At 35.1% G+C, this 17,660-nt stretch overlaps 1 protein-coding gene across 1 annotated transcript in view; it reads left to right on the top strand.

Annotated features, from left to right (window-relative positions):
- Positions 1-1,946: 1,946 nt before the first annotated feature.
- Positions 1,947-17,660, top strand: part of LOC140172680 (thyrotropin-releasing hormone receptor-like) — a 28,325-nt gene continuing 12,611 nt past the window's right edge. Inside the window, exons 1-2 of the mRNA XM_072195813.1 lie at positions 1,947-3,015; positions 3,701-3,855. Of these exons, the coding sequence (XP_072051914.1) occupies positions 1,947-3,015; positions 3,701-3,855 (1,224 nt within the window). The remainder of the gene's footprint in view (positions 3,016-3,700; positions 3,856-17,660) is intronic.

The raw sequence follows: 17,660 nt of genomic DNA, 5'->3' as shown, positions 1-17,660 counted from the left end.
TGCTTAAATCAAATAATTTAATCATTTATCAAGAACAGATTAAAGTTTATAATAATAATTCTTGGGGTAGTGTCGATTTCTTTGATAATTGCTTTTAAAAGGCGACGTATCGTCACTTTTGCATTTATACTAATCGCGGGCGATCAAATTCAAGGTTGCTAACGACATTTTTTGCAAATGCTATTAAAATATTCCTTATTTAAAAAAGGTAGGGGCTAGCTACAAAGACACATTGTTATTTCCAGTTGTAGTAGTAAGTTGACGATAGGTGCACGCAGCTCACGTGACAAGAGCAGTGGCGGCACTAAGGTTGCGCTAATCCCTCATTCCCAAACTTGGACTTTCCCCTCCCCCATGAAAAAATCCTCAAAAACTCACCATTTTTGACACAAATTCCAAAATTTCCGATTTGTTTGCCCCTTCTCACTACTACCCCCGATCTTTGTGCAGCGACTTCGTGCGCTTTTGGGGGTTAGTCTACACATTTTCACCGATGTATAGCAAAACCGACGTTGCTTTTGTAAAAACCATAGAAGTGTATAAAGAGCACATACTGCAGTTACTGTCCGTTTTCCTATACACAATACACAGTGCTCTCACCATTGACGCGCGACCTTTACAAATAGTGTATGAAGTATAATGCATTTGCCTAGTTAACATCACTGTGTGAAAAATAACCGGCCAATATTTTAACTATTCTCCAAACTTCTAGCAAATATATTTCTCTAACATGACCTAAAACTACAGCTAGGTTAGATGTTCAGAAGGGGTCGCACTTTCGTAGAATATGAGTGAGGGCAAAGCATAGCTAGCTCATAGCTAGCCAACTCTCCGTGTGAATTGAATGGAGATTTGACCGAAAATATTGAGCTATATTGGTAACGGACCGCTCCGTTCTGAAGGATGCCACAAAAAAAACGGTACAAGCTACATTTAAACTATTCTATGAAATTCTAGAAAATATAGTTTTGTAACATGTCCTAAATTTTTAGCTAATTTAGGTGTTTGGAGAGGGTCGCACTTTTGTGTTTTAGGAAGGATATGTAAACGACAGATAACACCAAAAATATGAAGAAATTATTACAATATAATCACAACGTTGAACAAAATAGACAATAATTGTGTTTTAGGAAGGATATGTAAACGACAGATAACACCAAAAATATGAAGAAATTATTTCCAAACCGTGTTAAGTCAACAATCATTATGTTGCTCATTTTCAAGAATGCTGGTTAACAAAAAGCAGGGCATTGTCTCATTTCGTGAACAAAGGTGCACATACCATTGTTTTCTTCCGTTTCCTTTATAATCGGTTACCCAACTGAAGCTGTAATACCAGCTTTATTGCGATATCGCACATTGAAAACAGACACATGTGCACAACCAGAGAAGATCCGATTTAATCAGCTGAGCTGTTTCAATGAGTGTTATCTTGGTTTAATAGCTTTTAATGGGGTTTAAGTCCTGCAAAGGTCGAGATGAATTCTACTGTAGACATGACTGCATCATGATGTGTGAAAATCGCTTATATGCACAGCCAATTTATCAGGCTTATGAATTCAGCTGTAACTATAAGGGGCTACATCACGTGATACACTAGTATATATGTACATCTAAGAGTGATATGAATACCTCCTGCTCCATAAAGTTTAAGAACATTGTCGGTACATGTTGCTTGAAAAGCTATCATCACTAACCATTCGTGTTGGGAGTAAAAACTCTCATGATTTTTACATCGGTGACTTAAAGACATAGCAGGGATTTTCGGTTACTTTATTAACTTTGAAAATTGTCCATACATTTTACTTGAAAGGCTATAATCACTGGCTATTCGTGTGTTGAGAATAAAAACTCTGATCAGTGACTTAAAGACATTGCAAGGGGTTTTCTGCCACTTTATCAACTTTGAAATTTAGGCACTAAAATAGAGACTTGACTTGGTCAGCATGGATGAGGATGAAGCTTTCAATGACTCCCGATTATGCACCGAATATGGCAATTTTAACCTAACTGACATTGCTGTAGCCGAGAAATGGCTCTGGAATGGAACGGATTTCATGATAGTCTCTGTCATCATACCAGTTCTTGTTTTTATCGGCGTATTTGGCAACGGGTCTTTTTTGTTCACCATTCTCCGTCTCCAAAAGATGAAAAGTAGCTTGAATGCTTATCTCTTCAATTTAGCCGTATGTGATATCTTAATACTGCTAACAGCCCAGTATTGGTACACATCTAACTATCTCCATACTCCGGTCGCTTATCGCACCATCGCCGTGGATTCAAAGTGGGGATGTGTGGCGTATGTCATGTCATCACATCCCTGGTATTTTGCTGGAATTGAACTCAACACCGTCATAACTGTAGAACGCTATCTCGCTATATGTGCGCCTTTACGTCATCGCGCAATGGTAGGACTAAGACGCACTGTTAAATTGATAATCATCGTCTGGGCAATCGCTGTCATGACCACGATCACTGTAGTTCCTCAATATTGGAACTTCTCATCATTTTGCTTGGAATGGCCTGATGAACCTGGTTTCCAGTCCCTGCCTAAAATCCACACTTTGTGCAATCCCGTCAATCTGTACCTTATGACCTATGGTGTAATCATTCTTCAAGTCTATTTCGTAGTAGGGTTAGTATTTAACAGTGTTTTGTACGCAAAAATCATTATCGCATTGAGTCAAAGATCCGTTGCTCGTAACCCTTCGGTATCTACGATAAGCAAAGAAGGATCTGTCCCGGGCGACCAGACATCGGACGTACGTAACCAAGTAGCGAGAACACTGGTTGCAAACAGCATGATATTCTTTATCTGTCAGATGCCTCACCGCGTTGCGGCTTCAGAATATATATTAGATTGGTATGACTCTGGATTCCTGGACGTTGATCAATACTCGCTTCTGAATACTATCGCCTATGGGTGTATAATCCTTAATTCGATCATTAATCCATATCTGTACGTTGGGAGTTGTCAATACTATCGCAATGCGATGAAAGATGCGTTTTATTGTCGTAAATAATTCGTGGACTGTCTTACTAAGACATGTCACTCGCATTTTGCTCTTTTAAACACAATGCACGCTGATATTCAGTGTACTTCGGTTATATTTATAAATGCGCTTTTATAAATACGCACGTGACCCATGGGTACGACATACCAAGACCAACAAGCGTTGTTATTACACACGTTGCAATTCCGGATTTGTAATATGTTATCAAAAAAAACATTTTGAAAATATTCAACGACGGAAACGTTTACAATATAATCACAACGTTGAACAAAATAGACAATTTTGCTGCACAGCAGTCTCATGTTGTTCCACCATTGCATTCAAATGTATAGGAAGACCACTCGCTATGTAGAAGGTCACTTCGAGACTTACTGTCTATAAGCTGTTTTGGCAGCGCGGAGGTGGTCACGTGCGTATTTATAAAAGCGAATTTATAAATATAACAGAAGTACACTGATATTGAGGGATGTAAATTTTGCTTATTTTCATGGTTACATTGTAGAATGTGGGGGTTCACTCATTTCAGTAAACACAGGACTTCACGATACACGCACAAAATACCAGGATTCCAAAACACACACCATGCAGTTCATTACCAGGGTGATATCTTTTTGCATATGGACGGACCACACATTCTAAAATCTTTGTATTGACAATACATGAAGGTATTGATACTGATGTTTCAGTTGATGATGATGTAGATGGCAATGTTTCTGTTGATGATGTTGATGAAGAGGATGTTTCTGTCGATGATGTTGTTGATGAGGATGTGTCTGACGATGATGTTGTTGATGAAAATGTTTCGGTTGATGATGTTGATATTGTACTTGATGTTGACAATGTAAATAACATTATTATTTATATCAGGCTTTTGAGCGATACAATAAAACTGTATATTGTACAATATTTTCAAAATACCCGGATGCAATACAATATTTCTTGAATATTGTACGCGTATCGCGTACGCGTCGCGCGTTACCATGGTGATATTGGTGATGGTGATGTCCTGACCTGCATTTCTAATCTCAGCCGGTCAAGTTTGCGATGTACACAGTAGGCCTACTCTCTGTCGGGAGGTGACATTAAGGCCAGAGTAATGGAAGACACATTCGTCCACGCCCGAATTTGAGATTTCTTGATATTTATCAACACTAAGATGCGTTCTTTTACTTGAAACTGATAAAATACAACTTGCTAATATTTTACTCGTATTTTTGCTTGATTTATTTCACTCTTTTCAACTCTAAAAAGTCACATGGCTCAAGACAGCTTAGTAAATGGGCGGGAAATAATGAGTCAGAAAAGCGCGAATGCGAAATATTGCGCGTATGTCCAACGCAGTCAAGGCGCATTGGGCTATTCCAGATGTATTCCGCACCCCCCCTATGGAAGACACTTCCGGAATTCGGGGCTAAATTGACAGCCGGAATTCACATGTCAGGAAAACCCCATGGAAGACCCTGCCGGAATTGTGGTAATATGGCCAGCCGGAATTCAAGTAAATGTAAATGTCTTCCATAGGGTTCCAGCTGGACCTTTTTCAGTTTACACATCCAAAAGTAGGGGTGAAATGGACAGCCAGATTTCACCCCTCAGCAAAAGCTGTATGGAAGACATAGCTGGAATTGGTACAATTTTTTGATTTACCTGCTGGAATTTTGATACAACAATTTAGACACATCCAAAATGGACAGCCGGAATTCAACCCTAGCAAAACCCCTATGGAAGACAAAACCGGAATTTGTACAATTTATTGATTTACCTGCTGGAATTTTGATGTTTGAATTTGGATATCAAACATTAAGGGCTGAAATTTACAGTCGGAATTGATACAATTTACCTGCTGGAATTACTATAGTTTGATTTAGACTCATCTGAATGGACCCTGATTATGATTTTGACCTGGGGGTTACTTCAAAATGAAATGGCTTGGTGTTGCAGTATTAAGGGGCTGTGCAATAAATGCTTGCCCCCCCCTCAACCTGCCAAAATTGAGCAAAATTGAGCCTGAGCAAAATGTAAAAAATATGGGGTCATTGGGTGAGAGATGGATGGTTTAGGGGAGATTTGGGTGAGAACATGACCTTTTTAAAAATGAGAATTTTGAATGAGACCCAAAATAGTCCCAGAACATATAGACTGTTGGGGGTAATGCCGGGGGTAATGCATAAGAATGTCTTGAACATGGTGGCTTTTTTATTTCAAAATAAGTAACAAAATCAGTGATTAATGAAAGTTGCTAAACAAATTGAAAAAGAGGTCTTTGGGTGTGAACCCGGGGGTGTGAGAGCATGTGCTTAAATGCAGAGTTTTAGGTGACACCCTATACGGTGTCACCTCCAAAGTGGAGTGCCCCCCCTTTGCTCCCATTCAGATCATAGAATGTCTGTCTTTTGCTCCCATTCAGATCATAGACTGTCTGTATAGAAATAGAGTCTATGTTCAGATTTATTGGATTTAGCAGGGGATTTTGATAGTTATTTAATAATCACTTAGTTTTTTTTCTTTGTGATTTAGCTAGCTTCTTGGGATTTTTTATACTAAAATTTCATTGGCATGGTAACACATAATAACAAAAACACATCCTGTCGCAGACCATTGATCAGCGCGCAGTATGTGGTGCATGTTTTAAAAATAAAAATACATAGGCCTATGAAATTAAATCATAAAATATAAATGAATGCATAATAAGTTAATTGATTAGTAAAAACAAAACAAACCCCAAAACATGTTTTTGTTCCTTTTGTTCAGTGTAATTTTCAACAAGTTTTGTGCTTGCACTCTGAAGCATAGACTGTATTTCTACAGTCTATATGTAATGATTGAAGAAGCCTTTTGGTTTCAAGAACAGAAATTTGCAAAAATATATTATGCCACATAAATTTACACTTCATAATTTATAAATAGAAAAGACCAGTGAACAAGGTGAGGTGTAAACCGAGATACACTATTACATAACCCCATAGACAATGTCTGATATAGTCTATAACCTTGACCAGTGGGTCCTCTATTGCAAGTATTGGAGTTTTGTGTCTTCTACAGAATCTGCTTTATTTATCCTACAGCACATATAATTCTCATTCACTCTAGGATTTTCAACTGGCTATCATTTCAGCCTTGTGTCTCATAGTCATAAGCTTGCAACATGTTTTTACTGGTTTTAAACCAGTACAAAAATGATATTAAATACTGATACTGATTTCACTGATTTTAGACCTTATTATTTTTCTTAATATAAATATAAAAATAGTCAGTTTTATATTAACATGTGAATTTCAAACTTAACAAATATGCCCATTTCTTCTGAATTGATTTCTACTGATTTCTATATTCATTGTTGCTATTTATTTTAGATTTAATTAAATGTAAAAAAAAACGGGCAAAAAAACAAAAAGCATGGAACTTGCTGAAATATGAAAATCGAAATTCAACACTACATGATCAAATATTTTTATATCAAAAAGTTGAGAACAAAATCCACCATTCATCATTTATTTCAAGAAATTGGAGATATAGGTCAATTTGAAACCAGTTTTTAGCTATATATAAAGTTTTATGGTAGTGAACTTGCCTTTTCATTGAAGTTTTTTTTTTTTTGCTCTGAGCTGAGATGAATATACCTCTCCAGCTTGTTGTTCCAACTGAGTTCATCAATTTAGATTTGCCACTAGTTTTTTATACTTTAGTTTTTAGTGCTGTTTAATTTAATATTTTGCTATGTGTAACTAAGAGCAGTTTATCATGAGAGAAAAAATATGGGGTCAATTGGTGAGAGCTTGATTTTGGGCATTCGGTGAGAGCAAAATGTAAAAAATATGGGGTCGTTGGGTGAGAACATGACCTTTAAAAATGGAGTCTTTGGGTGAAAGCTGAAACAGTATGTCACACAGAAACCTTGCACATTGAATTTCTAGCTCAAAATGGCTTCATGTAGCCCAGGCATGTAGCTTTGTTTTTTTTCAAAATAAGTAAAAAATATCAGTGATAAATGAAAGTTGCTGTTCAAATTGAAAAATAAGAGGTCTTTGGGTGACAGAGCATGTGTTCAAAAAACAATATGGGGTCTTTGGGTGACAGCGACGTTGAAAAGTGGGGTCTAAACAGCCCTACATACGCGTCACCTCCGAAGTGGGAGTGACTCCCCCTTTGAAGTTCATCGGCCTTTGCAATTAAACTGCAGAGTGGATTAATGAAAATGTACGCAAAATATGCAAATCAGATCATTAATATTCATGCATAAAAGCTGCAGAGTGGATTAATGGAAAATGCAGGCACATGTTGATGTTATGTGGAATCAATGTACGTTGTTACAACTTTGAAATTGAATTTCAATGTTGTTTTAACATTGATGCACCGTTGAAATCTCCGATCGCGCATATGTGTATATATGTACACTATGAAACTTGTGCCCCCCGACCTGTGCAAGAGCTATGGTTGTGAAGTAAATGAAGCCATGTGTTTTACCAAATTATTTATCACAGAAAACCCTAATTTCATTTCTGGCTTTATATTGTAATAGGGCCTACCAGTAATAAGTTTTCAATTCCTGTTGTTTACTAAATTAAATAAAGTTACTTGTCTTCTGCAGTCTGTGTTCAAATCCTGGGGTTCAAATGGACAAGTTAATAATATATAGGCTTAAAAGTTCATGCATGTCAATATTTTTTACTTTGATAGATTTGACATTATTTGTGTGCTTACATTTTAATTATTCTGAACTTTTAGGCTATTCTGCTTTATTGAAATAGTTTAAAACCGTACAAAAAGTATCAGATGAAATTTTTAAACCAAATCTAAAATATCCACGAAAGTTCATTCTTCCTTGGTTTATAAATAAATGTTTTTACTTCCAAATTCTGTCTGCCCAGTAGCCTATACCAGTACATGGTATATACAGTTTAAAATATGCAAGGACATATGAATGTCTTGGCACCAAGGTCTTTCCTGGCAAATGTTGTTCCATGCATGTTCTGTGTTTATTTTTAATGATCACAATGACCCAACCCCGGGGACCCAACACTCTCAATGCCAAATGTAACCAATTGGAGCTCAAATTTGACCCCAAATTGCAGAGTATGAGTTTTTGTGCTCAATACATTCAAAGGTCATTTTATGAATGTTCAAACATTCTGTGGTCAAAGAACTGTGTCCTGATCTATGAGAAAGTTTGAGATTTAAGTTTGAGATTATGTTTATATGAACATGTACAAGCAAAATATTCATGTACCAAGTATGTACCAGACATACTCAGATACAGGTCTATGGACACACATACTAGTACATGATAGTAATCAAATAATTTTATTATAATTTGTAACATGCTTGAATACTGAATTTGAAAAAAAAAATTGTTGTAACTTTATAGTTTTTAATATTACAAATTGACAAAACCGTTTGTTGTTTTTTTTGCGAGATTTTAAAAAAATTGCCAGTGTTGTATTAAATTGTAGTTATCTACCAATTATTTGATAATGATATCAGATTGAACTAAATGTGATATTACAATTATTGAAATATGCTTGACAAGAATATCCCCTTCTCAAACATATTTTAAGTTATATTCCTCTTATTGTTTTATGCCTTGCAGCACAATTTTGGTGTAGCAATGAAATGATAAAGGCCTTCAACAATTGTTTTTGAGTGTACTGTTTCCCACTTGCATCCAAAATTGAGAATTGCTACATGTAGGCCTAAATGTTTAATTATTTTATTTTTATTTGACATTTTCTCTGTTTGACATTTTAATTACATTCATTTGCTATTTTCTTACCGGGCTTAGAACACCCCTGCATTATTATCAATGTATAAAATCAACCATAATTGCAATAAAATTAAATCCGCAGTTCCAAAATGTACTGTTTATATTGGGCTGTGACCACTTGTTTCAAAATAAAGAAAATAATACTAAATTAGCCCTAATAATAAGTTACCTCGTGCCTTTTTAAAATGTTAAACAGTAGGCCTAACCCCTATCTAATGCCAGTACTTGTATGTGTCAATGTCCATTTTCACAACAAAAACCTTAAGGGATGGGGTATGAATGTTTGGATAGTATTTATTTTGGGACATTTAGCACATCAGACATATCGAAAATTTGCATTCTGAATACAGAGAATGTCCTTCTGATATCAAATAATTTTGATTTTTTGAAATTAGCGATGTAATACACATTTTATGGCAAATGATTAAAAATTGATATTTTTGATATTTAACAGTACTCGAAGTAAACTTTATAAAGCTGATGATTTATACTTAAAGTGTATGTAAGTGGGATGAAAAGCTGACGATCAATTGAAAATTTTGACCTTTCGTATTGAAGATATGAATTTTTCCCCAAAACACCAAAAAGAATTAAGTCTTTTTGGGAAAAAAAAATCCGTATCTTCAATATGAAAGGTCAAAATTTTCAATTGATCGTCTGCTTTTCCTCCCAGCTACATACATTTTAAGAATATATCATTAGAATTATAAAATTTACTTTGAGGATTGTTATCAAAAATGTGAAAAATATCAAATTTTAATAATTTGTCATCAAATTTGTATTATATCGTGAATTTCAAAAATGAAAATTATTTGATATCAGAAAGACATTCTTCGTATTCAGAATGCAATTCGATATGTCTGATGTGCTCTCATGTCCCACAAAAATACTGTCGAAACGCTCAAAACGCTCATTCCAGATCCCTAAACTGGCTAAATATTAAAATTTGACTTTAATCGCTACTTAGGATTAGGATTTAGCTATGTTTCATGTGGCATAACAGGATAATATTTCTTTTATTTAAAAAAAAAATAGTTCTGTATTTTTCTGGAGTAGGGAGTAGAGGAAGAATACATCATATGTTACAATCAAATCACACACCTTGCATGAGCACAGATTGTAGAAGCAAAGTACCAGTCTTGAGTCATGGATTCAGGAAGAAAGGAAGGCTTTAGGGAATGGGATGGAGGCCATTGGATCAAAATATGTTTTTTATGTTTTTAAGCTGAAAAACAAAAACTTTAGATTTTGAAGAGGATTTTTCTATATTTATGGACTTCAAACTTAACAGGATATTAAATATAACGAAAAAATGTGTTACATTAACTAAGAAATTCTATATTAAAAATGAAAAAAAAGACAACTTCGCCACTTCGGCGGCCAAAAAAAACATTGCCGCCAATGGCAGCAAAAACAATCTGCCTGATCATAACTCCCAAGCCCCCTCTCCTATAATATGGTAACACCCATGAAGACACTAGACACATGCTAAAATAGCCTAAAGCATGTAGAAGTAGGCCTACATATTTTCTGTTTCTTTCTGTCTTTCTTTCTTTCATTCTTTCTGCTTTCCTTTCTATATATTTCATATTTCTTTATTTCTTTTATTTTGTTTTCTTTTTTTCATTATTATTATTTTTTTTCCTTTATTTTTTTTTTTTCTTTCTCGTTTTTATATCATTATATATTTCAAACGTGCTTGTATGGCTTTGTCTCGCTGCCATATTATTGTGATAACTGCTTTTTGGTCAGATGAATTTAATAGACAAGTCTGTTCGGATCTATATCAGTAAAGCCAAGAAATCTTATTATAATGAACAACTAGCAGCCGCTGACAACAAACAGGTTTTTCAAATTATAAATAAACTTCTCAATAAGGGTGCCAAAGTTCTACCATCATGTGACTCATACAAAGAACTTAGCGATTCGTTTGCCGACTTCTTCAAAAACAAGATTGTCAAAATCCGAAATAATCTGGACAAAAATGGTAATAACATCCAAATACATACAGAAGTTCAAGAACTCAATCAAATACAGTCAATGCAAGAATTTAATTTGGTAGAGGAAGAAATCGTCAGAAAAATTATATGCAAGTTACCAAATAAGAATTGTTCTCTTGACGTTATTCCAACCTGGCTACTCAAGCAATGCATGTCATCAATCATTCCCACCTTACAGTTATTAACATATCACTAAAGTCTGGCACTTTTCCTAACTCCTTGAAACAAGCTATTGTCACCCCTATCATAAAGAAAGCACCCTGGATCCTAATGAACTTAAAAATTATAGGCCTGTCTCCAATATTAAATGTTTTTCAAAAAATTATGGAAAAATGTGTTATGTCACAGATGTTTTCCCATATGTCTACGAATTGTTTGCTGGAGCCTTACCAATCTGCTTACAAGCCTAATCATGGAACAGAAACTGCTCTTCTGAAAGTGAAAAATGATATTTTATGTGCACTGGACAACAAAAAAGCTGTTTATCTTGTATTATTAGATCTAAGTGCAGCTTTTGACACTATTGATTTTGATATTTTGAATGATAGATTTGAAAAATCTCTTGGCATTAATGGAGCCGTGCGATCCTGGATACTATCCTACCTCAAAGGACGCAATAGCCAAGTTGGTATAGGTGGTGATTTTTCTAAAACTCAAACAATGGAATTTGGCCTACCCCAGGGATCAGTGGTAGGTCCTGGGATGTGTAGCTACTACACATACCCACTTGGAAAAATGATCCAGAAACACAGATTGAACTATCACATATATATGCAGATGATACACAAATATATACAGAATTTAATCCCCGCATACCTGGAGATAGTGTAACTGCACTTTTCAAATTGGAATCATGTATTGCTGAAATCAAGAATTGGATGAATGTAAATAAGCTTAAACTGAATGAAGATAAAACCGAATTCTTTGTTGCTAGCTCTGTATATAATTTGAAATATATATATGAACCAACTCTTAACGTATGTGGAACAATTATCAAACCATCTGATTCTGTGCGCAACCTTGGAGTTCTTTTTGATTCAACCATGTCTATGTCATCTCAAATATCTGCTGTCTCTCGCTCTTTAAATTATCATCTTCGTAATATAGGACGCATTCGCTGTTATATTGATAAAGATACTTGCAACCATGCTGTCCGCTCACTTGTTATTTCTCGAATTGATTATTGTAACTCTTTATTATATGGAACAACTGTAAAAACACACAAAAATACAAAAAATACAAAACAGAGCTGCCAGACTTGTTTTCAAGGCAAACCGTATGGAACACACCACTCCTCTTTTGAAAGAGCTTCACTGGCTTCCAGTAAATGAGCGTATTACCTTACATTACGCTTATAAAAGTAGACATGAAACAACACCACTGTACATACAAAATCTCCTAAAATCTCACACTTTTTCTGGTGGTATGTTCCTACGATCACATGCTGATGGCAGTCTGCTTGAATGTAAAAGAACTCACACATCATATGGGAATAATGCCTTCTGCAATTCTGTGCCAGCTGTCTGGAACAAATTACCTGTAAAACTTCATACTTCACATAGTCTGGCCACTTTTAAATCTAATCTGAAAACCTATTTGTTTCCAAACTAAGTTTTTTATTTTTAATTAAGTTGTACATTTTACTGTAGCCTAAGATGTAGTGTAAGTTGTACTTTTAAGATCATTGTAAAGCGCTTTGTTCATACTTATGCTAAGGCGCTATATAAATTCCGTTTATTGTATATTGTAAGGTGAGAACTCAAGACCAGTGGTTCAAATCTAAGCTGCAATCCAAAAATTGAAGGCCCACAATGCATTATTATAACATATATGGAGGACAAATTTGTTTTGATCAAAGCATGTAAATTAATGAACAAAGACTAATTATATTTGTGCAAGTACTGTCCATGCAACAGGTGAGACAAATTCAATGGGCTTTAAAAATGAACATTGTATGAATCTTTTTGATCAAAATATGAATTCATTTGACCAAAGACGAAATTTAAGTTTACAAATAGACACTTCCAAATTTTATGGACGAATTCAAACTTAACAGGATATTAAATATAACGAAAAATGTGTTAAATTAACTGAGAAAACCTATAGGCCTATACCTATACAGAGTTGGGTAGAGATTTTTTTTTTATGCATCGGTGTAAAACAAAACAACAAATTCTGTAAAATTAATTGCATGAAACAAACAAGAGCAGAAAATTTCTCACAGCAAATTTCAAAATAGAGCAGACATATTTCATACAGAAAAATTTACTTGTTACCAAATATGGGCTGTCATTTAACATGTTTAAGTTTAGTTTTGTTCGAGGAAAAAATATAGAAAAGTGAAAAAGTGAAATAATGGTGGTAAACTTGTTGTTTAATTGGCATAGAAAATGTTAATACTGTACTGTACTGTAATACTGTATTGGCTGGAATCGGCCTCAATGAAAATATCATCTGTGATATTATTAAGCCAGTTTCAATCTAAAATAATATCATTTCGCTCAATTTCCCAGGCTCAATTTTGCACATTACTGATTATTTTGATTCCATTTCCAGGATCTGTGATTTCATGAACATTCAAAACACAATATTTATACTGAATATCATTCAGCACATTTGACCATGAACAGGGATTTACTTTTACTGTGTGGAATGTGTGTGTAAACCACTAAGAATAAACTTGTTACCTGTCAGATTTAATTATGATCTGCCCTTGCCTGTATCTCATTCTCAGTAATTTGGGGTTTAATATTGTATTAGATTTCAGTTGAAAAATTTTGAACTATGTCATGAGAAATGAGGCTGTGTCTCAGGTTCTAGATGTCAATCAGATCTGGGTGGGGATTTTGTCCTGAGATGACCTATGTATAGCTTGTTGCAAAAATTCTATAAAATGCTGTAGCTAGTATTAAATCACAGATTCTCAATCACAGACCTAGAAGTAGTGCAATTTAGTCCTGGGGAGGGAAAATTGGGTGGACAAGAATTTTTGGCTAGTTGAAAGGGGAAGCACTTTTTTGGCAGGGGGGTGAAAGCAATTTTGGGCACACATTCATAGACCATTTAATGTTTGCAAATTGAGATCTAAAAAATTGGCTTGTGCAAAGGTGGGGATTTTAGCAGGCCGAGAAGGGGGATCTTTTTGGCATGCCGTTTGTAATTCCCCCGGCAGGGGGGGTCATAATAATTGCACAGCCCCTAAGGTAACTGTGTATGATGTACAATATACTTTCCCAGTTGGGCTATGTTTGGCCATAGTCAAATTTGAATCTTTCACACCTTTTGATGTACATGATTGGGAAAATGGTTGGATTTGGAATGGCTCGACTGTGTTAAATTCCAAAATTTTCCACACCTCTCAGGTACATTTTGAAAAAATTACTGGATTTGGAATGGCTCGACTGTTAAATGTGCTTGGAATTCTGAATTTTCCTCCACCTTTTCCACAAATTCTGGTTGGATTTGGAATTGCCTAAACCGTTTAATTTGGTTGGAATTCCAAAATCTTCCACACCTTTTCTACAATTTTAGATAAAAATGGTTGGATCTGGAACAGTTCAAATGGATGAATTTTGGTTGGAATTCCAAAATCTTCCACAGGGGGTGTGTTGAATTCAAATGGAATAGCCCAATATCTCTGTACACCCCCTGAGAAAATAGTCTAGCGATGGTAGGCCAACTGACATCGAGGACAGCGCCCGGGCTTGCGGTTTACTGTGCTCAGTTTTCGCCAGCCCATAGGGCTGGTATCTAATTCTGAGATGGGATGTGTGTACACTAAAGATTAGCTAAGATTATAGCCTTCTTCTATTGGTACGAATTATTTTTTTACTTCTTGTGGTGGACATTTTTTTGATGTCTGCTAATTCGATTTGCAAGGAAAAGAAAGTATGTTTTGCCGTTTCAACGAACAAAAACGATTGAGTATTGCCAAAGTTATGTTTGAATTAATTATGACTTAAAAAGTTATCATAGGTTAGGCCTACACATATAAACATAAACTTGTTCCGCAATCAGCATATCAAAAATATGACATGGTCAACAATCACTGTGGTCAACAATTAGTAATTAGCGGGGAATGATCACTGGAATGAGGTCATATCAGTGGACTACTGAGCTTAGCATGATGTTTGGTTGCCTGTGAGTGCATAATTGATATGTTGATAACAGATCTAATAATGTTGTAGAATCCAAATCTTCATTATATGGACCACATTGAAGTCAAAGTAATTATCTATCCTATCCTGTATCGTTTTATGGATAAAATTGACTCAAAATGTTATTGATGATATTATTGCTATCTTTAACATCAGTTTTGTCTTTTCAATGGGAAAATCCGATGGAAAATAAAGTTTTTAGGGGCTAGCTATAATATTGAACAATATATCCCATATTTTGACATGCACTTATAGAAAATAAATAAATTATAAATACTGTAAATGACACATAACTAAAGTGAGGCCACTTTCTATCTTTTTTATTTGATTCATAAAATTACATTCAACAAAATGATTGAAGACTGAGAAAACACACAATGCAGACTATTACAGAATGGGGTAGGTAAGATGCCATGTCCATAGCTTAATTGCAGGAGTTTCGGACTAACAATCAACACATTCAAAAAATACAGTTTAAAAGTGAAGATTGTAGTGAATGATCAGTCCTTTATCATGTGCTTGCCACCCACTATCTACTTTATAGCAAACTATACATTGCGAAATAATATAAAATCATTTTAAAATAAAATGTGCATGTAAGTTAGGTTTACATAGCGAATTAACTAACAACTGCAGTGTATTTCTTGATTTTAATAATAAGCATGGGTAAAAAGCAGTAAAGACAAAATACAGAACAATTTGGAGTAATGAATTAAAGAGTTGACAGGAGTTATAGGAGTTAATGTTTTTTGCTGTTTCAGTGTGCATGTTCTCACCATTGATGGTTTGGTGAACTTTCATGTAACATGGATATAAGCGTGATCCTAAAAAATGCCTTTCACGGTGACCCAAACTATTTACAAGACCTCTTCTGCATTGAGGCTGGCCTTCCCTTTTAAAGGGAATTTTTATTACCATAAATGCTATGCTCCTGCAACTGTTGGTGGTTCATGAGTAGAAGACCTACAAGTTATTTTTCCAGGCTGAGACAGAGCTAGAGGTATAATAGTACTTGAGTTACAGAAGATATAAAATTCTGATACCTAATTTTCTGTCAGTTTCTTGCTTAAATATGTACTTATGATAAAACCCAAAATAAATGAATTACTCAAGCAAAATATGACCTAATTGTTAACAAATAAAACAAGAAAGGTGTTTTGCCTTCCATTGTGTTGATGTCGTACTGCACTATTACAATTCCCAAAAGTGCTGTTATGACACACCCCTTTAAGCCTTACATAGGTTTGATCATGCTGGTGTTCTAAATATAAACAATTTCCCAATTTTCCAGCCGGATTTGAAGGGAAGGCGAATGTCTTCCATAGGGTCCAGCTGGAATTTGAGCATTTTTCCCATTTTCCAGCTGGATTTGAAGGGAAGTCGAATGTCTTCCATAGGGTACAACTGGAATTTGAGAATTTTTCCCATTTTCCAGCCGGATTTGAAAGTAAGGCAAATGTCTTCCATAGGGTACATCTGGAATGGGAGCATTTTTCCCATTCCTGCCGGAAATCACATAAATGCCAATGTCTTCCATAGGGTCATCTATACTAGAAATTAGGAGCTGCTGGAATTAGAGCTATTTTTTCCATCTTCCAGCCGGAATCTACAAAATGTCAATGTCTTCCATAGGGTCTTTATAGACTTCTCATATATTTATTGATTTGTTATCTGCTTTATGCGTAATTTAGACCAGCCGGAATTGTACCAAATGTCCATACCTCCTGCTGGAATCTATGCTTAAATTGCCAGCTGGAATTTGAGCTTCTCCCATATTCCAACCGGAATTGCACTTTTTTCAAATGTCTTCCATAGGGGGTGCGGAATTCAACTGGAATAGCCCAATTTGAGCATTTTTACCATTTTCCAGCCGGAATATTAAGAAATATGAATGTCTTCCATAGGCACATCATGGCCTTTCACAATCCCCACTCTTGTTTTTTTGTTAATTTTAGCAGCCGGAATTTCACCTAATCTCAATGTCTTCCATACCCTCCAGCCGGAATCTGTGTTAAAAATGACTGCTGGAATTCTGGACACATCTCAATTCCAGCTGGAATTGTATTTTTTTTAAATGTCTTCCATAGGGGGGGTGCGGAATACATCTGGAATAGCCCATTCGGTATCTTGTTAACGCCAGCAAATGTGGTGTAAACAAAACAAACATTTGCAGTCAAAATGCCACTTAGATTTTCAATTATTTTGAATTTTGCCGCACTAAAAGCAGACATTATAGATTCATTGGTGCAAAAAGATGCATATTTAGACCATGCACCAGATACAGCTTTTAAAAGCGTGAAAGACTTACCGTTTTAAAATATAAGGACTTTTTGTGCATAATTTTTTACTAAAACGTCGATTTCTCAGAGTTCACTTTTGACAATATTGCACGATTTTTGTGACAAGATAAGTCTAAAAATATACAAGCAAAAGGTAAACTTTTCGCACTATCGTTTAGAGTACATCAAAGTCTAGGGAAGGTTTTTTCATTTTTTCAAAGTATTTGTTTTAAAGCTTAATTTTTAGCTTAATAGAGTGACAAAATTGCTTTTTTCACGTGCTTTTTCAATATTTTGAAAAAGAGACGAATTTAAAAAATTAAAAACCTTCCCCAAGTTCATGTCTCTTCTTCTTGAAAAGCGAACTGATTTTTTTTACTCCGAATCTGATGTTACCATGGGGTTCCAAGACTCATTTCCTTTCCAAAAATGTATAGTTTTATATACTT

Source organism: Amphiura filiformis, chromosome 16 (genome assembly GCF_039555335.1).
Source record: "Amphiura filiformis chromosome 16, Afil_fr2py, whole genome shotgun sequence".
NCBI classification, from domain to species: Eukaryota; Metazoa; Echinodermata; class Ophiuroidea; order Amphilepidida; family Amphiuridae; genus Amphiura; species Amphiura filiformis.
This window is presented reverse-complemented; position numbering and strand designations above follow the sequence as displayed.